Source organism: Melanerpes formicivorus, unplaced genomic scaffold (genome assembly GCF_026170545.1).
Source record: "Melanerpes formicivorus ecotype bairdi unplaced genomic scaffold, bMelFor1.0.p_v2 SCAF_46, whole genome shotgun sequence".
NCBI classification, from domain to species: Eukaryota; Metazoa; Chordata; class Aves; order Piciformes; family Picidae; genus Melanerpes; species Melanerpes formicivorus.
The window spans coordinates 1,672,108-1,698,508 of NW_027142398.1; the positions used below are offsets into that span (position 1 = coordinate 1,672,108).

At 56.2% G+C, this 26,401-nt stretch overlaps 2 protein-coding genes across 2 annotated transcripts; one reads left to right on the forward strand and one right to left on the reverse strand.

The window, feature by feature from the left end:
• Positions 1-121: 121 nt before the first annotated feature.
• CUNH6orf132 (chromosome unknown C6orf132 homolog) lies at positions 122-18,032 on the reverse strand. Its single transcript, XM_068159579.1, has 5 exons — positions 17,802-18,032; positions 12,735-12,850; positions 7,414-7,489; positions 3,822-7,068; positions 122-3,445 (listed from the first exon to the last, which is right to left on the reverse strand). Exons 1-5 carry the CDS (start codon positions 17,944-17,946, stop codon positions 3,340-3,342), a joined length of 3,690 nt encoding a protein of 1,229 aa, XP_068015680.1. The 5' UTR covers positions 17,947-18,032; the 3' UTR covers positions 122-3,339.
• A 3,815-nt stretch (positions 18,033-21,847) lies between these two features.
• On the forward strand, positions 21,848-25,346 carry CIMIP3 (ciliary microtubule inner protein 3). The gene is made up of 2 exons (XM_068159411.1): positions 21,848-21,859; positions 24,966-25,346. The coding sequence occupies exons 1-2, from the start codon at positions 21,848-21,850 to the stop codon at positions 25,344-25,346; spliced, it is 393 nt and encodes a 130-aa protein (XP_068015512.1).
• Positions 25,347-26,401: the final 1,055 nt, after the last annotated feature.

Genomic DNA, 26,401 nt, shown 5'->3' on the forward strand with positions numbered 1-26,401 from the left:
GTCTCAGCAGAGCAAAGGGGCAGGATCCCCTCTCTTTCCCTGCTGGCCACAGGATGTCGTTCTTGGAGCAGAGAGCCCACTTCAGCAAGACTGCAATAAATCAGGCCACAGAGAAGACAGGAAGTTCAGGCATATTTAATGCAAGAAGGTTGGTGTTCAGTGGCACTCATAAATAACAGACTTTGTTCAACACTTTACAAGTAAAGCTCTGGCTTGTTACATCCTACATTAGCAGGCACTTTGAGGAAGAGGCAGCTGCAGGGAATAATTTTAGGTTGTATCAAGACTTGAATGACCAAACTGCAGCATAGAGGGTGAAAAGAATTCCATTGTCAGGCTTTGAGGTTGCTTCCAGTGCTGAGACTGGGCTGCAAGGCAGGTTGGTTTGCTCCATTCTGCCTCTTAGTTTGTGTCTTTCCTGTTCCCAAATTCAGAGCTGTGGAGGAGCAGAAACAGGAATTGGAGCAGAGTTTATCTAGGAGCTTCCCTGGCCAAGGCACAGGGAGCTCTTGCCTGTCCCTGCAGCCACACTCCTGGCTCTTCATTATGGATTTAGCTTTCTCCACAAGTGCTCTGCCTGCCAGCAGCTCTGACAGTGGTTTCTTTGTCACACAGTTCCCAGTGGGCCCAGTATAGCTGTCTAGTTGTTACTGAAATCCCAGGGTTTTGCTTAATGCATTCAAAAGAAGCAGAGAGAGAGAGAGAGTCCAAAGTGTTTGAAAGAATAAAGTAGCTCCACTGCCTGAGCTGTCTATGCCAACCAGTTCTACAACTGTAGGCAGAGTCTTGCCTGGTTTAGTTAGAGCTGAGCCTGCTCTGCACTCCCAGAGTGGGCAGTGGCTGTTTCATAAACCTGACTGACATGATCATGCTTCTGATACTTAAAATAAACAAATAGATGTCTGCTAGGAACAAGAGGTATCCACACTGTAACACCACACTACAGCTACACAGGAGTTCCATGTCTGGGTGAAACAGAAGAGATGGGATTCAAAGCAGGTGTCAGCCTTGGGAGTTTCCTGGTTTGCTCCAAAATAAACCAAGCAAACCTTGTTTGGATACCCCCAACTTTGGGAGAAGCCTTGAGAGAGGGGGAGGGAAGGAAATCACACCAACCCACCCCCCCATTTCAGGGCAAAAATCAGCCTTGAAAGCCTGAAGTCTCCCAAGGAGCCTTTACATTTGGAATTGCTTTTGAGAGGTAATTTGCAGTTACTCTTTGGAAATAAATCAAGAGCCCAACCCAACAATTAGGTTGGAATCGTATCAGAGAGGCTTCTGTTTCAAGGTAAATTGGTGAGACTTCATCCAAGACAAAAACATGACCCTAAAATCCCTCAAAGGGGATCACAGCTTTACCTCCAGAGAGAAGGGAGAATCCTCAACATGCTCCCTGCACAGAGCAACTTCTGCTCACCATGGCACTGACACACTGCAAGCGGACCCAGACAGTTACTCCATAGTCACTTTGCTCCACAAATGCTTTGGAAGCCAACACCCAGAGGATCTCATTTGTGTTGCCGCAGTATTGGCTGGGGTGAGCACATCTGGAAGTCTTCCAACTCACTGCCAACTTGGCATAACAATGCCCATGGACTCAGCTCTTAAGACAGGGTGATGGCATTTGTGTTGTCATCTCACTCCCAGCAAAGTCACGTTCAAAGGTACTTCGAAGCTGCTGCTGAAACAGCTGTTCAGTGAGGTGAGGGTCAGAAAGAACACAGAACATCAACAACAAGACATCAACATCCAGGCAGCTCCCTTGAAAATTCCATTGTGGAGGGGGGGAGGAGGGGGAATAAATCATCACCAAGCTTTTGAGTTGGGTTAGGGAGAGCAAAATCTGCTCCCATGCAGAGAGAGATAACTGGAGTGGAACCAACAGTCCTGGTAAAGGACTGAGAACAGAAAGTGCTTTGCCATCAAAGTAGACTCATGTCTCAAAGTGCTTTTTAGTTTGTCAGTCAGCAGAAAACATTCTCTACAGGTTTGGTTTTTTTACACTTATCTTACAGCAATTTGCAGCAAGGCAACCTGGGAGGAAGAGAGCAGAGCTGTAATTTCAGGAGGTTTGCTCTTCAAACCTTTGGCCAGACAGTGTGAGACTGTGCTGCTTGGCTCCAGAGTATTAAATGCCCCCCCTGCAAGGCTACTCCTATCTCCCACCCCACCACACAGCCAGCAGCAGCCCCTTCAGGGGCACTGCAGGAAGCAGGGACAGGCTTGTGCAGCACCCAGACAGTTAGGGGAGCAGCGGGAGCCAGCTCCCTTGGCTGGCACCACAGACATTCCACACACCAGGAAGATCAAATGCTCTGCAGCCACATTGAAAATCAACTCCCTAGTCCCCCAGATTAGGCAAAGCAGAGCCAAGCCTCAGTGTAACAGCTCATAAGGACTCCATGACTTAGCTTCAAGAGGCAGGGTTTAGATGGGTATGAAGTGGCACAGGACCCCTTGAGGAAAGCACCACAGACACAGCACCCTGGTGAGCTGCTGACACCCACCAGCTGCTAAACAACAAAGATTGCTCCGTCTCTTAAGGCTCCAAAGTGCTTCACAGCCATCCATCCAGGCCTCAGCTGTCTGCCATGAGGAGTAATTACCAACAGAAACATCTACAGTGACCAAAAGGCACAGGAAAGAGAGGCTCCCTGCTCCCCAAGCTGCTGCCCCCACAGAAAGGGGCTCTGACCTTCGAGGCAGAGCTGCCCCAGTTCAGCTTGGAAAGCCAGGAGCTGTCCTTAAGGCAGTGGCACTAATGGTTTGCTCAAGGCTGTGGGAGGAGGTAGGGGCAGAAGAGGTTAGGAGCTCGACATCCTGAGCCTTGTTTCTATCCCACTGGCCTCACATTCTCATTTCAGTTCCCCTGCACTGAGCTATGCTCTGCCTCACCTCCATTACTGCAGCTCCCAGCTGGTTTCTCCTTACTCCCAAGCAAGTTGGATTCAAATCAATTGAAAACCCAAGCTGAAAACAACCTCTCCAGTGTGGGATGCTCTTCAAAGAGAGCTCAGGATGCTCGTTGGCTTAGAAGCCCCTCTCAGGCTGCAGCTGTGACTATAATTCAGGGAGGGAAATGGAAGGCTAAGCACCACTTGCTCGTGTGACAGGGCAGCAGCCTGTCCTCTGCAGTAACTACTCTCCAGAACAGTCTTTTGAGAAGAGTCCACGTCCCAGGTTCACTCCCCGCCTTCTCCAGCAGTAGTTTCAAGCAGTGCATTTGCTGGCTGGGTTGGAACCATCCCTGATGTCCACAGAGAAGGAGGCAATCATCCCAGGTGCCTTCTCAGCCCTTGCCAGCCAGGTGAAGGTGGTGGAGCAGGCCTGGGGACAAGCCTATCGGTGGCCGCTCTGGTAGACATAGGAGATGGGCTGGCGCGCTCCAGGTCTGACTGTGAAGGTGTTGGTTGGTCCAGTGTACGGTGAGCTGCTGTGGGCAGGTCTGGAGGGAACACAGAGGGAAAGTCACCAAAAGCTAAGGAAACCCTTGGGTCTATGCCATGAAACCCTTAGGTTTGATCCATTTGTTTTGGTTTGGTTTTCTCCCCAGGGGGGCAAGGTGACTTTCGTCACTTTGTGTCCCCACTCAGAGACAGGGAGAGAGAGCACGAGTGCCAGGGTTATGGCTGGGACCAGGCAGAGGCGTTGCCACAGCCATGGCTCCAGTCCCAGGTGGCAGGAGGAGATCTTGGCCAAGAGAGGGGACAACCAGGTGTCTGACAGTACCCTAAGAACCAAGGGGAACACCTTCTCTCATCTGGGGCCAACCCCGGGACTTTGAAGGACACAGAGAACAGCGCAGGGCTCAGGACACTCACCTGCTGGCTGCCACCACGCTGGTGGGCGAGAAGTCCCCGTTCTGCCCCTTGTACTTGGCATCGGCCCCGGCACTGCTGTACGGCACGGCTTTGCCAGCAGCATCCATGGACATCCGCCTGCCCTGGGCACTCGCTGGGCCATTCCTGTGGGCAGAGCCGAGGCGGCGGAGCCCGTCCCCAGCCGGGGAGCTGTACCCGCCGGGAGCGTAGGAGGAGAGGGTGCCGGTGCCGCGGGGGGCTGCGGCCGCCCGGGGGTAGGAGCTGTCGGGCTCAGAGACGTACAAACGCTTCTTGATCAGCGGGCGAGGGTTGGGGCCGCTGCTGAGGTACCCGGCGGAGCCGCCGTGCTCCGGGTACGGGAGTGTGAAGTCGCCGTTCCTCCGGGTCTCCGAGGGCGGCGGGGCCGGCGGCTCCCTGCCGACCCCGTAGCTGCGGCCGTAGCCAGGCCACCTGAAATACCGCGGAGCCTCCGAGCCCCGGCTGCAGTCGGGGAAGCTGGGGCACTTGCGGCTCTCCTCCCGGCTTAGGAGGGAGCCCTCAGCCTCGTCCGCCTCGTTGCTGAATTCGGGGGGCGGGGGGATAATGCCGTAGTCCAGCAGCGGCTCCCCGTTCTCCTCCTCCTTGTGCAGGGGCTGGGTCGGCTGCCCGGGCTCCAGGAGTCCCCGCAGCAGGCTGGAGGCAGCAGCTCGCTGCTGGTTCGCAGGGGAGGTTGGCGGCTGCGCCTCGGGCACTGCCCGCGCGTCCCGGCCCTGCTCCGAGGAGCTGGAGAAGGATGGAGGCTTGCTGCACCCTGACCCCGCCGCGGCCGGCCGAGGCACCACGGTGAAGGAGTAGGGCTTGGACTCGTGGCGGTAGAAGGTGGTGGAGGTGGTGTCTGATGAGGCACTGCCAAATTTCAGGGCTGGCTTGGCCCGCGGCGTGGCTCCCCCCTCGCCCCCTTGCCGGCCCCTCTGGGCACGCTGCCGGGCTGCCAGGAGCAGTGCCATGGGGGAGCCGCGCTCCACCCGCTCGCCCGTCACCGGGTGGATCAGGACCTCCTCCTGCTCCGTGCCCGCTGGGCTCCCGGCCGAGCTGGTGGGGCAGGGCAGCTCGGCACAGGGCGCTTCGGCTGAGCTGGCCCCAGCTCGGTGCACTTTGTACTGGAAGATGGTGGTGGGAGGCTGTGGGGCTGGGCTTGGGGCCGGAGAACTGGGGGTCGAGGGGGAGGTGGGAGCAGGAGGCTCCTCTGGTGGGTCTGGGGGGCTCACGCTGCTGTCGAGGGACCCATTCAAGTTCTCTGTTGCTTTCTTAGTGGCAACAATGGGCTGGTCCTTGTGCTCCACCTCATCCTTTGCTCCAGCTGCTGGTGCTCGGAGAAGGCTTGGGGCTGGTTTTGGGCTTGGGGCTGGTTTCAGGCTTGGGGCTGGTTTCAGCAGCACTGAGTCACCTGGGTCAGGGGAGCTCTTCCCCAGGTCAGGAGGGCTCTTCCCTACACCAGCAGAGCTCTTCCCCAGGTCAGGAGGGCTCTTCCCCAGGTCAGGAGGGCTCTTCCCTACATCAGCAGAGCTCTTCCCCAGGTCAAGAGGGCTCTTCCCCAGGTCAAGAGGGCTCTTCCCCAGGTCAAGAGGGCTCTTCCCCAGGTCAGGAGGGCTCTTCCCTACATCAGCAGAGCTCTTCCCCAGGTCAGGAGGGCTCTTCCCCACATCAGCAGAGCTCTTTCCCAGGTCAGGAGGGCTCTTCCCCACATCAGCAGAGCTCTTCCCCAGGTCAGGAGGGCTCTTCCCTACATCAGCAGAGCTCTTCCCCAGGTCAGGAGGGCTCTTCCCTACATCAGCAGAGCTCTTCCCCAGGTCAGGAGGGCTCTTCCTCATGTGTGGGGTACTGCTGCCATCCTCAGTGCCCTGCTTCTGGCTGCTGAGCCCCAGGGCAGGTTTCCCTTCTTTCTTCTGGGCCAGCACAGCCTCCAGCTCATTCCTGATCTCCAGCACACTGCGGGGCTGTGTGGTTGGGTTGCTCTCTGGAGCAGGGAGAGCAGTGCTGGGGGAAACCTCCTTGGCACTGGGGAGGCTACTGGGAACATCTTTCTTCTCACTCTTTCCTCCTGCAGGTAACCTCACATCCTTCCCAGTAGGTCCAGCAACTTGGGGCCTGCTGAGATTGGGCTCATGGCTGCTGGCATGGTTGGCACTGCCACCCAGGGGCCGGGGGGCAGCTGGCTTCTCCAGCAGCCTCTCCTCCCTGCGTGGAGAGCGGAGCAGGGCTGAGAGCTCATGCTGCAGCTTGCTCAGGTTGCTGGGGTCCTTCCAGTCGTCATCCTCCTCACAGGTAGGGTAGTCTGGTGGGGGGAGGTCCAGGTCATTGGCAGAGAGAGGTTCAGATTTTGGAGGAGAGTCTCTCTCAGCTGGTTTTGGCTGGGCAACCTTCTCCATCTGGGAGCCTGCCAGCAGGGACCAGCGACCAGCAGGATTCGTCCCTTGGCTGAGGCCAGGGCCTGGCTTGGGGCTCAGTGGAGGGGGTGTGGGCACAGCTGGCTTGGTGAGTGGCTGCTTCAGTGGGGACTTCCTTTGCTCAGCTTCTCCTCCTGCGTAAGCCTTGGCTGCAGGTCTGATGGTGAAGCATGGTGGGAGGGGAGGCCGGGCGTGAGGCTGCCTGGGGAAGGGCTCCTGCCCTGCCTGCTGGTTCTCCTGCGTGGGGATGGAGGAGGAGCGGGCTGGGGCTGGAGGAGGCACCTTGAAGGACCTGGGGAAGGTGAGGTGGGGCTCAGGACAGTTCTTGGGCTGCAGGGTCTCCTTTGGGCTGGGGGAAGCTGGCACCCCAGCCTTGGCAGGGCAGAGTGGCCTCTCACCGTCCGCCTGCCTCGTGTTCAGCACCGTCTCAGACTTCCACTTGGAGATGCCATTGGTGAAGGGTGCTGGGGCCCGGCTGGATGACAGAGCACCTGGTGGGGCTGGTGGGATGAAGTCTGGAGGAGCTGGTGTGCTGGGGGAGGACAAGGCAGAGCCTGGAGGTGGTGGAGGTGCCATAGCAGGAGGCGGTGGCACCATCTCAGGCGGCGGTGGCGGCGGTGGAGGCAGCACTTCAGGTGGAGGAGGGACTGGCGAAGCTGGAGGTGGTGGCACAGGTGCTGGGGCCGTTGGAGGGGGTGGGGGGGGCACTGATGGTGGTGGAGGGATGTCTTCATCCAGGTCATCCCCCTCCAGAGCCTGCGGGCGCAGGTCCCCCACCGAGCTGTACATTCGGTAGTTGCCATTGATCTGGGAGCCAGAGCCTGCAGGGAAGAGCAGGAGCAAGAGCGTGGTGGTGTAAGCCCCTTCTCCATCAGCACTGGGATGGGCAGCATCACCTCTGGCAGCCACCCCCCCAGGAAGCCAGCTTGTTTTGCTCAGCAGCTGCCTAAAGCTCGCTGAGCTGTACCAGCTCACTGCCTCACCCTTCAGAAACCGATTCATTTGCAATGGCTTAGAATAGTCAAGAGCAGCCTCTAGCTGAGCCTGAGAACCTGATGATCAGACAGTCTGCTCCAGAGCTCGCTGCACCAACGCTTCCTCCCCCCGGGCATGGGACTGCTGAGCACTCAGCACCGTGCAGGACTCAGAGAAGGTTCCCTGCTTACCGAGAGCTGCTTTCTGCTCAAAGTCTTGTGGCACCGACGGCGTTGGCACGGCCACCCCGTGGGACTCCTGGGCATTCTGCAGGGGGGGAGAAAAGGCAGCTGTTAGTTTCATGCCCCCCATCAGAGCTAAGTGCTGACAGGCAGGATCTAGCCTGCAGAGCTGTGATTTGTCCACAGAAACAGGAGCCTGATGGGATCCAGGGCTGGTTCCGAGGCTTGGAGGTCCCTGTGCTCTCGACAGGGTTCAAGGGGATGAGCGATCAAAGCTGCACAACCACGGAGACAATTCTCTGTTGCTAGGTGGGGGCAGTGGGGCTGGAAAGGAGCACCAGGGCTGTTCCACATCCAGGCTCAGAGCTCCCCAGGCCACCAGCAGCAGCAGCACTTTCTCAGCAAGCACGTGGAGCATCTGCCATGGGTTTGTGTGCTCTGCTCTGCAGCAGGCCCTGCCCGCTCACGCCGCAGTCACGTACACACCACGCTGCAGCCACAGCCAGGCTGCCAGCTCCTGGGGAGGCTGGCACCAGCACATCTGAACACTCCAGGGGAAACTCCTGCCTGTGTGGTCTGTGTCTGGCTCTGAACTGCTCCGAGCAGCGCTCAGCAGTGCCTGTAGCTGCTGCAGGACCATGCAATTTAGCAGCCTGCCCGTTTAGTGAGGCTGCTAACAGCCAGGAGGGCACTTGGGATAATTGCAGCCACCCACCAGGAGATATTCCTGGCACCTTGACTCACCTGCAGTGCTGACCAAGGGCTCCTGCCAGCAGCAGAAAGCTCTTCTCCTCCCCTCCAGTGACTCACTGCTGATTGCTCTGTGCAGGACTGGGGTTGCCCACAGAACCTACCCTGCCCCACCCCTGTCCTGCCACAAGCTGATGCTGCACCAGGCTGTCAGCAGACCCGGCTGGGGCAGTAGGCTTTCAGAGACCAGCACTGGGAGAGACTCACAGCAAGGAATTAACACTCCATGAGCCCATGGGCAGTGCTGAGGGACATGCCACCAGATTCCCTTGCTCCAGGGCCCATCCTGTTGCCCTGCTCCTCACCCAGGCTGCTGTTTGCTTTAGCTGTTAAGGGGATGTTCTCCTGCCATCAGCCCCAGGGCTGCTCTGCATGCAGAAGCCTCCACAACAGCCAGGCCTTTGCCTTTCACTGCCACTAGCACCATTTTTATAAGAGTTTGCTGAAGGATTCCAAAGTCTCCTTGGTCAAAGGTCAGGCTGAGAGCTCATCACCATCACACAGCTCACCTTACCCTGCCCTGGGCACAGGGAGCTCCGGGACACAGACCTGCTGGGGCAGAGCTGACTGCCAGCAGCAGCCTGGGCTCGTTCAGAAGAGCCCTGGAATCCCCCCCTTGCTGCTTTGACAAAAGAAGGAGAAAATAGAGATGCTTTGTTTGCAAAGGCCATCACCCTGCAGGTGACCAAAGATCCTCTATAACCACAAGGGAATGAGCCAGGTACTGGTGAGCCAGGAGGGCAGGGCTGGGCAATTGACATTGCTGGGGTTGCACAACTGATCAGCCAGCTCTGTGCTGCTGGAGAAGCCAGGGTCTGCCAGGGCACTGGGGCAGAGCTGCTAGTGGTGAAACACCTCACAGCCTCCCCTCAGACCTCTTCACTGCTCCCAAAGCTACAGCACAGGGCAGGTCCTGAAAGCCAGAGGGAAGACAGAGGACACAGTCTCAAGCTGTGCCAGGGGAGGTTTAGGCTGGAAGTGAGGAGCAAGTTCTTCCCAGAGAGAGTTGTTAGCCACTGGAATGTGCTGCCCAGGGAGGTGGTGGAGTCCCCATCCCTGGAGGTGCTCAAGAGGGGATTGGATGTGGCACTTGGTGCCATGGTTTAGTCATGAGGTCTGTGGTGCCAGGTTGGACTTGGTGATCTTTGAGGTCTCTCCCAACCTTGGTGATTCTGTGATTCTGAGACTGACAGGCACTTTGAGAGCCAATAATTAGATTGTCCAGAGCAATGAGATACCAAAGACCATAAAGGGGTGTGGGGTGTGTGGAAATCCACCCTCCCATGTGCTCTGGGAATTCACTGCTGCCTGTCTCCAGAGCACACTGGGGCTAGCTGCTCATGTCCAGGGAAACAGAAGCACCTGAACACTGCACTAAACCCAGCCTGTGCATCACACCCCTTTGGAGAGGAGGAGGAGGAAGGGAATGGCAGCCAGAAGAGATCTATGCAAAGCAGGAGGAAACTGAGCACTCACTCTGGACATGTCACTTCAACAGCTCCTCCAAACTGCCCCAGCCCATTTCACACACACACACAGACAGAGGTAAAGCTCTGCTGCAGCTGCCAATGCTCAGCTTGTCTCTCAGACCCCCCCTCTCCCTCCCCCCAACGTCCTGGAGCTGGCTTCTCAAATGGAAAGCATCCACCATCCTCTGCCAGTCCCCAGAGATGACTGGAAAGATTATTTCCCTCTGCTGTGTTTGCCAGGGGTGTGACCAGCCCAGCAGCCCTCCAGCTGATTCAGAGCTGGCTGCTGCACCAGGAACCTGCATTTCCAGTTTGTGGTCCCTGCAGTGGGTTTATGTGCCCAGGATCCTGCCAGGGGAGCTTTCACTGGAGCCACCAGGAATCACTTTCCAGCTGGGATGGGGTTAGAGCTCCCCTGTCCCCAGTGCAGGGAGCCTGCCTGTCCCACCAGCCCCTGTGGATCTGGTGGCCTTTCAGTGCTTACAGGGCTGAGCAGACAGCTGGGGGCACGCTTTGGAGCAGGGCCTGTTGGGACAGGTCAAGGGGTGGTGGTTTGAAACCAAAAGAGGCAGATTCAGACTGGAGAAAAGGGAGAAATGGTTGACAGTGAGGGTGGTGAAACCCTGGCCCAGGCTGCCCAGAGAGGTGGGAGATGCTCCATCCCTGGAGCCATTCCAGGTCAGGTTGCTTGGGGCTCTGAGCAACCTGCTCTCGTTGGGGATGTCCCTGCTGACTGCAGGGGGGTTGGACTGGATGGGTTTTGAAGGTCCTTTCCCAGGCAATCCTGCTGTGGTTCTGTTATTCCTGGGGCTCTCAGGAGCCCATGCTTCCCACCCAATAAATGAACCAGTTTGGAGGCTGCCTGTCACAAAAGCCACACCAAAACACAGCAGCTTTGCATCCCAGGGGCGAGGAGAGAAGGAGGATTTCTCCAACTCCAGAGAGCTACCCCCAGACTCCTTGTTCTGAAGCAGAGTCAGGGAAGTCTGGTGGTTAACTAGAGGAATTTTATTCCCCCAGGATGCCAAAGCTCTGCCTGCACCTGCAGTGCCTGGGGAGGCTGGGTGGGCAGGGGGATGTGGTGGCACCCAGAGCTGGGCAGTGAGTCCCCTCTCCTGCAGGCTCTGCTGTGACTGAGCTCAGACAGCCAAGGGCCAGGCAGTTCAGGGGGAAGGAGGCTGCTGTGTGCCAGGAAAGCTGCCAGGCACATGAAGCCCATCAGGCCAGGCTGCTGGGCAGGGTGTGTGCACCCTCCTGACTCACAGCTGCCAGGCAGATGCCTCCCAGCCTCCCCCCACCCCAGCACTGGGAGTGGGTGGCTGGAAAGAAAGGGTTAAGGTGGGAGTGCCCAGTGCAGGTATGCATGTGGCAGCAGAAGCCTCTGTGCCAAATCAAATCATCATCAAACCTCATCACAATAATGCAAATACCCAGCACAGACTGAGCCTCAAAAGTCCTGCTTATTCCTGCTCCTTTCTGCAGCAAAACCTCTTCCTGCTGGAAGAGAGGGGCAGGGAAAAGGACCCTCACAAGGGCAACTGAGGGGGGGCGGGGGAAAGCCTGCAGGAAAGCTCCATGGCTAGGCTGAGAGCCCTTAGCATTTACTCTGGGGACATGTGAGCTGTTTGCTCCTCTGCCACACACAGCCCTACAAGCAAAGCATTTGAAAGCTGGGGAAAAGGAGCAAAACCTGCCAGTTTCACTCTGAACCCTGCTGATTTGTAGACATTCTGGGAATCTCTGAGGGGTGGCTCTCGAGGGGAAGGTGGCAGCCTCTTTCCAGCGGGGAAGGTGCCAGCCTCTTTCCAGTGGTGCCCAGTGGCAGGACAAGCAACAGTGGATGCAAGCTGGAGCCCAGGAAGTTCCACCTCCATGTGAGGAGAGATTTCTTTCCTGTGAGGGTTCTGGAGACCTGAAGCAGGCTGCCCAGAGAGGCTGTGGAGTCTCCTTCCCTGGAGACTTTCAAACCCCACCTGGATGTGTTCCTGTGTGACCTGCCCTGGGTGATGCTGCTTTGGCAGGGGGGGTTGGACTGGATGATCTGTGGAGGTCCCTCCCAACCCCTACCAGTCTGTGATTCTAAGATGCTGGGTGCCAGCTGTGGTCACACTCTCACTCCTCTGCTGCTGGAGGAGGTTCTCAGACACCATTCCTATGGTTACTCAGAGCCCAGGTGAGGTTTCTCACCTGCCATGATCTCTTGGAAGGCATCACAGAGGGCACAACCCTTTTGTCACCCCATAACTTCCTAATTATGCTCTGGGATGGCTACATAAACTCTCTCCCCACTTGTCCTGCACATGACAGCTGCAGAGCCCCAGTGGCAGCAGACAGAGCAGCCCGTTTTCTGCTGCAGGTGATGGCCGCAGAGCTCTGCTGTTGCTCTCCCCACCGTATTTCCCTGCCTGCTGCAGGAGATGCTGCCAGCAGCGGGGAGATGAAAGGCAGTGTGAGGCAGATCTGACATCTCCCAGGCTCAGCAGTTTCTTTTCAATGGAAAACAGAAGCTCTGATGGTGCTGCCGTCTCCTCCCCGAGCTTCTCACCTCTGTCCAGCAGAAGCCTTGAACTCAGATCACCTCTCTAATCCCTTGCATCCAGCCCTATTACAGAGTGGTTTTGCTTTTCATTTATTTTCTTCCCTCAGGTAGAGGATGAGAGCAGCCCAGCCCAGCCCAGCTGGGCACCAGTTACACACCTAACAAATCTCAGATTGGCTCAGCTTGGATGGGAGCTCAGAGACCATCTGCTCCAACCTCCCCTCCATGGGCAGGGACACCTCTCAGCTAGACTCAGCTGCTCAAAGCCTCATCCAGCCTGGCCTTGAACACCCCCAGAGAGGAGGTATCCACAACCTCCCTGGGCAGCCTGTTCCAGGGTCTCACCACCCTCCTAATGCAGAACTCCTTCCTCAGCTCCACTCCAACCCTGCTCTCCCTCAGCTTCAAACCATTCCCCCTTGGCCTTTCTCTACACACCCTCATGAAAAGTCCTTCTGCAGCCTTCAGCTATTGGAGGGCAGCTCTAAGGTTCCCCCAGAGCCTTCTTTACTCCATGCTGAGCAACCCCACCCCCCTCAGCCTGTCCTCACAGCAGTGAGCTGGATACTCACAAGGGGCAGGAACGTCAGCAGCGGCCGGACCCTGGGCCGAGGCTTGAGCGTGGCTGTGCCCGAGTCAGTGACCGTCCCGAAGCGATTGTCACCGTAATACACCTCAATCACCTCGCCTGGGGGGGAGAGAAGACTGTTAGCAGCAGGAAAAGCAGCCTTGGACGCCACCTAATTGTATAAAGTGCTGTGGAGGGTTTGCTGTGTCAGCTCCCAGCGATGGGCAAACCCCACTGGGTTTTGAGGAGCATCCAGGCTGGTTTGGGGCTGAGTTGAAGATGGGGAAAAAGCTTCAGGGTGAGCAGGACCCTCGAGCAGGCACTGGCAGCCCTGGCACACAGCTGCACGGAGCAGAGAGCCTTCTTGGAGCTCCAGGCTCTGGAGTGTGATGAGCACAGCTGTCAAAGTCTGCTCTGATAAAGCTTATTTCTAACATCACCTCACTAGAATTCATCACAGGAGGGTCAAAAGTCAGCACAAACACTCAATCCACTTCCCACCCAGATTGTGTTTAGGGAAGGAGGATGCTTCAGGAGCAACTGGATCCTCTCCTTATAGTGCCAGGAGGTTCTGACCCCCAGGAGAGCAGGAGGTGGCTCCAGGGCAGGTGACACAAACCAGCCCAGAAGCACAAGCAGGATCTGATCTTGACCTGTCCACCATGGGCTGGGACTGAGGGGGAGCAGCAGCAGCACTCTGAGCACCAAGCACACCAGCTGGAGAGAGAGCTCCTGCCCTTCCTCACCTGCTGCCTGCCCTGTGGTTGCATCAAAGCAGAGTTAACCACAGGTTCTTCACTCAGCCCCATCCCAACAGGTCCCTGCCACTCATGCAGCAGAAGGGGACAGCAGAGGTGTCCCTGACCGTTGTCTGCTCAGAGCTGAGCAGAGGGGCACCTCACTGTCCCCCCTTGGATGGTTCCAGTGATGGAAACAGGACACACAGGGGCTTCCAGGGAGATGTTGCCCTTCCAAGTTCTGCTGCCAGCTGTTGAGGGCAGCAGGAGATAAGTGTCACAGCTGCTCTCCACGAGGAGAACAGACACCTCCAGCATCCTTTTGCAAGCTGCTGGAAGTGTTTGCTTCTGAGCCCTGCTGCAGCTGGCACTGGGGGGCAACACTTTCAGCCTCCAGCCTGCCTCACAGGAGCACACTCTGAAGGTCTTCCCATGAATACCACTACGGATGGAGATGCTGCAGCAGAAGCAGCCATGGAGCTCTGGTGGTACAAGCAGAAGCCATCAGGTACTCCTGGTTCCCAGCCCTGTGCTGTTACTTGAACCACACCTTTTGGGCCAGTTTATTTCTGACAGTGAATAAAGCTAATAAAACTCACTTAATTACCTTCTTTGTGCCTGATTAACAGCATGAATTAACAAGCAGAACTACTGAGGCATTTCAACCCCACCTTGGCTGGAAGGAGATACACAACTCATTCATAGCCAGGGAGACCAACATTAAAGGAAACTCCAGGGTCTGGGGAAGGGGAAAGTGAGCAAAATGACCATGAAACCTCTGCAGGAGGGCTTCCTGGGATGGTTTGAGTTGGAAGGGACCTTAAAGATCATTTAGTTCCACCTAAAAGACTTCAGCAGGGGTTTCAGCAAGAAGAAAGAAACAATCAAGGTGGTGTCCAGCCTGAGGTCATCCAACCTTCACCTTCTGCCCCAAAACACAAACACCAAGAAGTTCAGGGTTGAGGGGTTTTGCCCCCACTAAAAAGCCTGGAAGCACAGTCCCCAAACCCACCTCCATGCTGACTTTTCTGTCTTGTACAGCAGTTATGAGCCAAGCAGGGCAGAAGGTGGAGGCTGGGTGAGCTCTGCACACAGGCAGAGGGGCTGGGCTGCATTTCCAAGCCTCTGAAGTCTGAAGGCAGCTCTCCCCAAAGCAGGTCTGCTCCCCAGGGAGCTGGCTGTGCCCCACAGTCCCTGACTGAGGCTGTGCCATGGCCCCTGACGATGTCCCTGCTCCCATACAGCCCCTTGCTGGCCCAGTCTGCAGCCTGTGCCCTCCACATACACTTCCAGACCCAATAACCAGGGTCCCCAACCCGTCATGGACCACCACGGTGTGTAGCCGTGGTTGTCACTATCCTCCTTGGGTGGGCAGAGATCAGGCAAGAAGCTCCCAAGGAAACCCCAACCTGAGAAAGCAGAGCTGTAACCCAGAGTTTAGTGGGAAAAGGGGAGGGCAGATGCTTGTGTGTGTTCCTGCAGACAAAAATACCCGCTTGCATGAGCACCTGGAATGAAGAACACGACCACGCCGAGGGCTGGGCATGAGCTGCCACTGCCTCTGCTGAAGGTATGGGCTTGGAAGCAGATGAATTCCACACAGCCTTGAAACATGCCACTGGGTTCAGCAGGCACGTCAGCTTTTCCTTCCACCCACCCACTCCACCACAAGTCACCCTGGGACACACCCAGGAGCCTCCACCACGCTATCACTGCCCTGTGGTCAGGCACAGCTTCCTCTCCCTTATCCCAAACTTCTTCCACTGCAAGGGATTCTCTGCACACACAAAAAACCACCTGCTGCAGCTTTCCAAACACCCATCAGCCTGACCTTCACTTGCTGTGGTCCCACCAACAGCTTAACTCTGCCCTGCTTTTGAGGAGTCCAAGCACAAAGGAGAAGCTACTGGGGTGGAATTGTTTAGCCTGGAGAAGAGGAGGCTGAGAGGAGACCTTGTTGTTCTCTACAACCCCTGTGAAGGGAGGCTGGAGTGAGGTGGGGGGTTGGACTCTTCTCCCCAGTATCAGGGGGTAGAATGAGAGGAAGTGGCCTGAAATTGTGCCAGGGCAGGTTTAGGTTGGAGATAAGGAAAAGTTTCTTTCCCTGCAAGAGTGGTCAGGAGTGGGAGTGGTGGTGTCAGGTGGTGGAGTCCCCATCCCTGGAGGGGTTCCAGAAACATAGGGACATGGCACTTTGTTTAATGGCCACGGTGGTGTGGGGTGGTTGGTTGGACTCAATGATCTTTGAAGCCTTTTCCAACCAAAACAATTCTCTGACTCCCTTTCTGCATAACCCCCTGGGTGACCTCCCCTTCAGCGAGTTAGCAGCAAGGATTGAGGGCAAAGCAATGTGAGAGTTTGGATCCAGACAGGTTTGTGGGGCAGGGACTGAGTAGTTCAGAGGCATGCAGCGATCAGAGTTTTCTATTAAGCCAGCCACCAGCTAAAACTCAGTGAGAAACTGGATTAGAGATCACAAGGACTTTGATCCTAGATTACTAAGCATCACTAACCTGAATGCATTTAATTAAAAGTAAAATGAAGTGCTTGTAGTTGTGTTTTCTTTGCTAGATAAACAGGACTTGCCTGCTGAGAGTCTGTCACCAGGGCTCTGCCAGCTTTGTTTCCTGGAAGGAGGGATCAGGAAACACCTTGGGAGGCTGTCAGATGTGGCCAGCCACAACTACTCTTGGGCCACTTTTTTGTCATGCAGCCTGTCCTGGAGAGCTTTGGGTCCTTTCAGTCGTGGGGAACTAAACCAAGCAGCCTGCAACACAGGGGATGGAGCTGCTTGGGGGTTGCATCACCCGGGGGAGGCGTAGCAGGTTTGACTCTGGGGTATCCACAGTGAGGAGGAGGAGGAGGTGGCATCAGCCACTATATATTCAGGAATTTCTGAGTCAGTGACATGCAAACCTACACCCAGTCCACATTGCTTAACTGGTGTTTACTTTGTATGAAAAACTAAGGTGGGGAGTGGCAGGAGCAGCGGACCCCTTCCGGCAGCGGCGATGGCATGAAGCTATGCCACAAATATTCAGCAGCCAGTGCCAAGGATGGGGCTTCTCTGGGCAGGATCATGGCACTGGAGAAATAACAGTGCAATAGAATCCAGCCCTTGGATTCCAACCCCTGCCATCCTGAGAGTCTCTTTCTTCTCCAGGTGAGCCTGCCTTGGCAGGGGGGTTGGTCTCCGTGATCTCCGGAGGTCCCTTCCACCTTCTAACGTCCTGTGAGTCTGTGGCTCCTCAGCTCAGAGCCTCCTCACAACGAGCCCACACCTCAGCCCAGGCTCTCCCCAGGCATGGTCACTCACCTTGTGTGCGTCACACTGCCCTACATAAACCAAATTAATGCCAGAAATGCCAGGAGGATGCTGAGGAGCGACTCAACAGCTTTTATCCCTGCTCAGATTTCAGGCACTCTTGCTTTCACCTTGCAAACTGATCTGGGCAGCAGCTCCCCACACCTGAAAGGAAGGAACCTTTGTACTGTGATTGCAGCCACTGAGATCAGGCTGGTAATAATAATAATAAGCAGACACAGCCACTTTTGGGTTTGGAAACCCAAACCACATCAGAGGGAAGCTGGAATCCTCCGCAGGTTTACGACAGTTAGAAATCAGCAGTTTTCCTTTTCGTTTTATCTTAGCCTCAGCAGCTTGGCCTTGAGGTGGAACAGCCGATGGAAGCAGTGTCCCTGAGAAACGCTGTGAGGCAGAACCACCTCACAGCAGCTCTCAGGAGCCCCACTTTCATGGTTTTCTTTAAGCTGGGAAGCTTCTATCGGGCACCTTTCGCCCCCCAGATTTCATTCACAAGCTGCTATCTTTCATCTGCCCGGCTCCATCACTGTTGCTCTGGCTTCCTCCTCCAGGAAGGAGCCTGCAGGGCACAGGGTTGCAATTAAACGCACAGGGAAATACAAATAAAACCTGAGGAATATGCACCCTCACTCGCACGCAGCCGGGTTTACGAGTCACCAGCTGCAACCTGGGAAGGGGCAGACGGGGCATGGCGTGGGAAAGAGCTGCTGGAAGCAGGACATGAGATCCACAGCTCTTTCCCAGCCCGGCCCAGGTGGGTTTGTGCTCCCAGAGCCGGGCACGGAACGAGGAGCTGGATTTCAACAGCCTTAGACCCTCCTCGGCAGCTCCGCAGGTCCAAACTCGCACTTTCCCGACCCAGCCCAACTCAGCGCCTCCCGAATTTCCCAACTCGGTGGATCAAGCCCCCGTCGACCTCTCCCCGACACCGGCCCGTTCCCTGGCCCCCGCGACCGCTCCGCAGCGACTCCCGGGTCAGGAGCAGGGGACGGGCACGGGGGACACTGACCTGTGCCACCCGCGCTGTCCGAGGTCACCTCCTGCGAGAAGATCCAGGGCGGGTTGGTGGCGAAGAGCGAAGCGGCGGTGGGGCTGGGCTGGCGCTTGCCGAAGAGGCGGCTGAAGGTGCCCTGCACCGAGTGATGCTTCTTCATGGTGCCGGTGCCGGAGCCGGGCAGCCCCGCCGCGGCGGGACCGGGACCGGGGCCGCGACCGGGGCCACGGCGGCTGCGGGACGGGGGCGGACCGGGACGGGCCCCACCTTCGGCCCCTCCTTCCTCCCAGGTGCCTCACGCTGTCCCGGGGCCGCCCAGCAGCTCCTGCCCGGAGGATGGAGCCCCGCGGGACTTGAAAGGCAGGGCTGGCCCCGGGGTGTCCTTAGAGCGGAGCAAACCCGGCCCTGGGAGCTGCTGCGGGGGGGTCCTCGGGACCCTGGCAGGAGCTGGTATGAGAGACCCTCCCACACCCCCCTGAGCGTCGGCGGGGTCCGCAGTGTAAATGCAATCAGATTCCTCTTATAAACCCAACCCAGCGCAGCCCCTCGCGTCGGTCAGGCACTGCGCGTCCAGGTGGGAGAGCTTCGGTCTCTGTCTCCCGCGTTTCTCTGTTCCTTCGCCGGCTGCTGCACTCCTGACCCAAATGATGGGCTCCTCTGGCCCAAAACTTTCTGCATCCCCTCTTGTGTAGGACCCAAATCCCCTCTCTGAGATCTGTAGGTCTCCTTGGCACACAAGGAGCCGTCAGCCGGAACCAGGGGAGGCTGAAGTGTGATCCTCTCCCTCTGCCCTGTGTGTGTGCCAGGAAGTAAAATAGCCCTGAGCTGTTAGGAGGCATCTTACTAAGTGTTAAACTCCCCCTTCCCCATGGACTTGAGCCCCTCTGCAGACCTTACTATGCTCCACCACCGGGAACATCATTCCCCAGCCAAGGGGACCGAGGTGCTGTCAGGGTTTGGCATATTTTTAGTGTAAAAACTTAAAGTCAGGGAGACTTGACCCCAAATAATGCCTTGCTTCAGGTGGAAAAAGCAAGGGTCTGACATTGCCAACGATCTTCTGTGTGGTGCAAGTGAAAAAAACGAGGAGTTAATGAGTAACCCTGGGTTATTAATAAATGCTGGGATGCCTGGAGAACTTTAAACCCCAAATAGCTGTCAAAACATTAACTCTGAAGCACAGCCTCAGGGTAAGATCATCCTGTCTTATATCCATTTCTGTGCCCTCCACATTAGCAGAGTCAAAATGATACAGGTTTCTTTCTTTTTCCAGTGATGGATATCCCTTATTGAATCCCTTTGTGATTCTGCTTTTCACCACCTTTTCCTTGCCACAAAGTACAGGTGAGGGCAATGCATGAAGTCACCTGTGGGCAGTGAAAAATGGCCACTGCTGGGACATTTCAGAAGGCAAATCATGGCACATGTGGTCAGGCAGCACTTCAAGGAAGGGAATTACCAGGGGTAGGTTTAGGTTGGGTATTAGGAAGAGGTTCTTTACTCTGAGGGTTTTGGAACACTGAGGCTGCCCAGTGAGGTGGTGGAGGCCCCATCCCAGCTCAGGCTTGATGTGTCTCTGAGCAACCTGATCAGGTTGGAGATGTCCTTCCTGACTGCAGGGGGCTTGGACTAGGTGACCTTTAAAGGTCTCTTCCAACCTCAACCTGTCTGTGACTCTGTGATTCTGGGAATGGGGAAAGAAGGCTTGGATGTGGCACTTGGAGTTGTGGTTTAGTTGTCAGGAGGTGTTAGGGATCAGGTCATAGGTTGATGATCTCTGATCTCTTGATGATCTCTGAGGTCTTTTCCAACCTGGTTGATTCTATGATTCCATAAGAGGAGAGTTGAGACGTGGCATGGGAATGGCTGTAGCACAGGGGTTGTAATTATTTAGGATCTTTTCCAGGGGGTTCAGCCTGACCTGCAGCTGTGCAGCTCCATCCCACTGGTCCTTTTCCTGGCCTGAGCAGGGATGCTCCACGGGCAGCCTGTGCCCAGCTCCTGCCGCTCCCAAGACGCAGTCCCGGAGCAGCAGGCGATGCCGGAGGGATGGCTCCATGCAGTGCACAAGGCCTGCAATTAGTGGGACTCCTGCCCTTCCCAACAGTTATCCTAACTGCTGCTTGGGTGAGATGGGGAACAGGAAGCATCCTGCAGCTCCTGCAGACATCTGCACCTTTGGGAGTCCTGCACTCTCCCAGCTCACTGCACAGGGAGCACCCCACAGGGCCCCACAGCCACGGCTCCGTCAAGAGGGAGGTGGTGGAGTCAGGGGATTGGATGTGGCACTTGGTGCCCTGGTTTAGTAGTCATGAGGTGTTGGGTGACAGGTTGGACTTGATGATCCTGGAGGTCTTTTCCAACCTTATTGATTCTATGATTCTAAGATCACAGGAAAAGGAATGATCCTGCTGCAGATAAGAGTGGTGACAGGATGGGTACTGGGAAAAGTGTGGTGGAGCCAGCTCTTCATGGGAGCTCAGCTGGCTGAGCTCCAGCATTTAGAGAGCATTCACTGGCAGCAGAAGTGGAGTGGAATGGACCCACTCACTGCTGGAAAGACAAAGGACACAATGTCTGCAAGATAAGCAGGAGGTGCTCGCTGGTATTCACAGTCTGACCGAACCAATCCAACAGGTTACAGACAAAGCCAGGGGAAAAGGGGAAGGAGAAGAGGAACTGCTTTAAGGAGAGCAGCCAATAAAAGCCCTGTGGCATGAGAAAACCTGGGCTCCTGCACCAAGGTGCCCCACAGAGTGTCCTTCCACCAAAGACACTTCAAAAGGGCCACAGCTCTGCTCTGCAGGAGCAGGAAGGTGTGATCCAGCTCTTCAGAGGTGTTCCTCACCCCCCAGGGTGGGGCGTGGGGGGGGTGGCAGGGCAGCACCTGCCAGCTGCTGGGGTGGTGAGCTGTACCCATGCCACCCCACCAGCCAAGGGCTGGCCTCACCCTGGGTGGTGAGCATAGGAAAACACTCCTCACAACATGAAGGGTTGTGTGTTCTGAGGTGAATTCATTATCCCAGTAGACAGAAGCTGCTGAACACGCCTGCAAGAGCTCCTCTGCACACTCCCAGCTGCTTGGTCCAGAGGGAAAATATTTGTTCTCTGCCTTCCACCTCCCAGCAAGGCACAGAACTCCCTCCAGAAAGCTCAGGACTGGCAAGAGGAGTGTGGTAGGTGTGCTGCTGGCCAGGCTGACCTCTGCAGACTCAAAGGACACGGAGGAGATGCCCTGGTTGGGGGCACAGCTGTATTTTCAAGGGGGGATGAGTGGCACTCACCTGAGCGACAGAGGCCACACAGCTAAGGTGGGCTGGGCATGGGAATGCACTTGGCAGGTGGCCAGCAGATTTCATGGCACAGAAATAGCCATGTGAGCACTGCTCTGATGTAACACCACAGTGTGAGGCTGCCTTTGATCCTAAGGTGGGTAAACACCCCAGAACAATCTGCCTTTCATCAGCAGGAGCTGCTGCACCCTGCAGATGCAGATCTTTCCTTCCCTGCCACCTTGCAGGTGCGTGAAGAGCTTGGGCAGTGCAGGTCCTCAGCTGGAGCCCAGGAGGAGAAACCCTCGTGTGGGGCTGCAGAACAGCGAAGGGCACCCATGGGAAGAGCAGCAGCTCATGTCTCCAGGGGAGAGCAGGTCCCTGCTGCCAAGGTCACCTCTCTGTGGGGGTGGCAGGGTCATCAGAGCAGCTCTGCCATGCTCTGGCTGGCTGGGCAGCAGGGCTGGTTCCCACAACTCTTCACAGTATCACCAAGGCTGGAAGAGACCTCAAAGATCATCAAGTCCAACCTGAAAAAAGTCCAACCTCTTCCACTGTCCCATCAGGCCAGAAGAAACAGCACCCTCTTAATCTCCTCCACACCCTCTCCCCAAGCAGCCCTGCTAAGCCTGGGCACCTCTATGACAGCCACCACCCAGGTGTCACCCTGCTGTCACCCCGGTGTCACAATGGCCTCAAAGGCCCTGACAGCTGGCACTGCCCACCCTGACAACCCACCTACAGCCTCCACCCCAGGCAGTCTCCCATACCAGGGCCCCCACAGGGAAGATGACCTCGCAGGTGAGAGCTCAGGGATCCTGCTTTCAGTGTCCTCTTGCTGAGGGTGGCCAGGACAGAAGGGCCCTGGTGGCGTCAGTTTGATGTCTTCCCTTCCCTGCTCAGTAAATCCACCTGGCTGCACCACCCCCTGAGAGCTCAGAGCAAAGCACCCCCTGAGAGTCCTGGGGTGGCTCTGTGGGGACAGGTGAGGAGCAGCAGGAGTGGGAGGACTGAGGATGGGGACAGCAGCGGTGCAGGGGCAGGACAGGCAGCTCTGGCAGCTGGCCATGGCTCTGGCAGCCCTGTCCCCCCGGGGTGGATGGCTGAACCCTTGGTGCTTTCTTGATTGCTGAAGTCAATCTTCTCTCTGTGACCTCACCTGTGGGGATCTTCTCTGAGAGACAGCAGAGTTTGGGAGGGATTAGGGGTTTCTGTTTGCCCGCCTGGATGCAAGAGGATTAGGTGGGGCTCAGTGCAGGCACAGAGCTCCGGCAGTGCCATAAATAGAGCCGGTGCTTCCCCTCAAAGGCAGTGCTCACGTAAGCAGGTGCACTCACTGGGCACAGAAGGTGTTTCTGCTAAGCTTTGGATGCCCCAGAGGATGAGCAGGAACCCCCAAGGCAGATGAACCCCATCCCAAGAGCAAAGCTCAGCACTCCTTGCCAGGGTGCCCTGCCTGTCACCGGCAGTGGCCATCAGCACCCAGGGCTTGCACAGTCTTGAGAGCATCTACATGACTTAGCAGCTGGGTTCTCAGAGTAGCTACAGGCTGCCTTCCACACCCCAAGAGCTCAGAACTGCTTTAATAAGACAAATGCCTCCCTGCTGGGTGGGTGCTGTTGCAGCAGCCCAGTCGTGTGCATACTTGCCTCTTATCTTCCACAGCGCCAAAGCCAAGGAGCTGCAATCACCTCTGCGTGAATGGAAGCACTTCAGAACAAACCTCTGCTCAAACCACACGGAAATGGCTGTAGGGGGCACAAAACTCTGCTCTTTGGGAGTCAAAATCCCGTTATTTTATCCCCTTGGCGGGGGGGGGAAGGGACTGATTGTTCCCTCGCAGCAGTGACTGCTTGTCGTGAGCACCAGCCAGGAGCCTTTGGGGCATCTGGGGAGGCGGCTGTGGCAGGAAAATGAATGACAAAAAGAGGTGGGGAACCTGTGGGGACCTGGGCGGTTCCCTCGGAGGCTCTAAGGAGATTTCTCAACAATTTATGGGTATCCCCAGCCTAATAGGGTTTAGCAGCCAGCTACAGGGGACAGAAATAGAGCAGCAAGTAAGCCAGGGCATCACGGAAACTAGGAAACCTCCTTAAGAGGTTAAAAATAAAGCCAGACAGCAAAGCTTTTATTTAGGACGCCCAGGAGTAAAGCAGCTAATTGCAGGGGAAGAGTCAGCTCTCATTAGCACGGAGGTGCCATCAAGGAAAACAAGATAACTGAGTCATGGTTAAATAACAGCGGCAGAAATACTTCCTCGGCCAGGCACAGCCTTGGAGCAGCCACGGGTGAGAGCTCAGCCCTGCCTGAGTGTTTAGGGTACTTCCACACCTCCTCCTCTGCAGAGGGTTCAGCAGGCACAGGGCTCTTGGTGCAGTGCCTGGTCCCCATCATCATGCCTGGGGGTGATGGCAGCTCCTGCAGAAACGTGACCCAGCTGATCACAGATCGGCTTAGCTCGGGAGGATCCTCAGAGATCATCTGCTCCAACCTGCCCTCCATGAGCAGGGACTCCTCTCAGCTAGGCTCAGCTGCTCAAGGTCTCATCCAACCTGGCCTCGAACACTTACAGGGAGGAGACATCCACAGCCTCTCTGGGCAGCCTGTTCCAGAGTCTCACCACCCTCCTGCTGAAGAACTTCTTCCTAAGACCCAGTCTAACCCTCAGCTTCAAACCATTCCCCCTTGTCCTGTCTCATGACAAGTCCCTCTGCAGCCTTCCTGTAGGATCCCTTCAGCTACTGGAATCATAGAATCAACAAGGTTGGGAAAGACCTCAAAGATCATCAAGTCCAACCTGTCACCCAAGCCCTCATGACTGCTAGAGCATGGCACCAAGGCAGCTGCAAGGTCCCCCTGGAGTCTTCTCCTCTCCAGGCTGAACAACTCCAGCTCCCTCAGCCTGTCCTCATAGCAGAGCTGCTCCAGCCTGATCAGAAACAACCCTTTGACTGCCTTCACATTTCTGGGAGGAACAAGAACACTCCAAGGTTCACCAAGAGCAATAAGCTCAGCAGAATGAGGCACAGGGTGCTGCTGGGGACCTGCAGAGGGACCTGGAGCCTGTGGAGCTGATGCCCCAGGCCATGTGGAAAGCAGAGTGTCTGTCATCACTGATGCACCCCATTGAATTTTGTGGGTCAGGCTGGGTTGAATCACTTCCATGGCTGCTTTGTCATGGCTGTGTTTGGGGAAGACTTCATGAGGAGCTTGTACTGCTGGTGTTCATAGTGATCAGAACCAGGGTCCTGATCTGGGACCAGGGCTTCCCTGTGCCAAACACAGAAGGAAAATGCAGCATCCCCCAAAGAGATGAAAGGGTGAGTCAGGTCAGACTGAGAGCAGGAACACCAGAAGCTGGGCAGCACTTCATGTTGTCTGCCCTGTGACAAATAACCAGCTGAAAAGCAGGTCAAGAGAGAGCCAAGCCCTGCACACCTCCCTGTGCCTTCCCTCTGCATGCTGTTTTACTGTCCCTGACTCCCTGCCACCTTTCCAGCACATCTCAGAATCACAGAATGCCAGGATGGAAGGGACCCCAAGGCTCATCTGGGCCAACCTTTCTAGGTGATGGTGGAATTGAGATGAGCTGGCCCAGCACCCTGGCAAGCTGGGTCTTAGAACTGTCCAGTGTAGGGGAATCCACTGCTTCCCTGGAGTCACTTTAATTAACACCACCTTAGCTTTCTAGCTGAAGAAATGCCCACACCTGACTTGTCAGCATTTATCCTGGGTCCCCACTGCCCTTGTGGTGGCTGTGAGCAGGGTGGCACTCCCCAAGCTCTCCTGGGCTGTTTAACTTGTTGGTCACCAGTACCCAAGCCTTGCACTGGGGCCACAAGCACTGGTGAGGATGCCAAGCATGGGGGCAATTGCAATGCATGGGTCTGGCTCTTTTGCTCCCCAGGTGACCAGAACAGCAGAAGCCCCTGACAAAGACCACAAGAAGCCAGAGGGAATGAAGGAGACCAAAGAGCTGCAAAAGCCTCAGACACCTCCTGCCCCAAGGAGCCAGCAGCCTCCAGGACATCACCACGGGGACCAGCCTTTGTCTGCTTGCTTTGTTCCTTTGGTCACCCACCTGGGGGGCTGGCAGCCCAACTCCTTCAGGTTTCTCTTCTACAGCCCAAGATTGTCCAACTCCTACCAACCCTTCTACACTGCACAGAAGGCAACCTGTGGGTACCGCTTCCACCGCGACACCGACCACACCAGGAAGGTGCTGGACGTCCAGAGTGCCAACACTGTGAAGTGGAGACCCATCCTGGGCACCAAGCCTAGGCAATAAAGTCCAAGCAATGCCACCAGTGGCTGGTGAGACTCCAGCTGCTCACTGGGTTGCCACCAGCAGTCAGCACGAGCCAAGCAATGTGGCTGAGGCTGTGCCACTGCTTCCCACAGGGCACACAGTGAGCATTTTGCTCTAAAACCCCCCATCCAGCTTGTCCTGACACTGCCAGCTGCTCATACAGGGGCACTGGGTGTCAGCAGAGCAAGGCATGGCATGGAAGGCCACCCAGCCAGCTCATCTGCACAAGCCTGGCTTAGCACATGCTGCAAAAGCTGGGAGGGTTTCACCAGAGTTTTCAGCTGAGCCTAAACTCTGCTGCTTCTCTGCAAGGACATCATCTGTCCCAGACACAGGCAAAGAGTTGTTTGGAGTGCATGGAGAGGCAGGTTTCACCTGTGGCACTCTGCAATGTGATGGTAACTGGAGCTGAAATTCACCCCTGCAGCTCTCCTCCAGCAGGCTCTGGAGAACTGGAGGCACCCTCAGCAAATCCTTCCTGAAGCAGCTGGTGAGGCTGTGTCCACGTTTCATACATCCATAGAATGGTTTAGGTTGGAAGGGACTGGAAAAAGCCTCTGTGAGCTAAGCAATCTAAGAGGTTCCTGGAATGCATTTCACTCACAGATTCATTCATAGAATGCCAGCTTGGAAGGGACCTCAGGGATTATCCAGCCCCAAACTTCTGCTGCCAGTGAATCCTCACCTCTGCAGCTTCAGGAGGGGCAAACAGCAGGACCCAGCAGCTGGGTGGGGAGGGAGCTTCCTGAGAGAGGATCACAGCATCTGGTGTCTGCAGTTAAAGCACCTGAAGCTTTCCCATTCAAAGCAATGTTTCTGTGGTTGCCTCCCCACACCAAACTTAGCTCAGAGAGCATCTCTTGGAGCACCTGAAATGCTGCTTCCCCCTCCATGAGGGTAGACTTAGACTGGGCATTAGAAAGAAATTCTTTGCACTGAGGGTGGGGAGACACTGGAACAGGGTGCCCAGGATGGCTCCTGCCTGGTGGTGTCCAAGACCAGGTTGGATGAGGCCTTGAGCAGCCTGGGCTGGT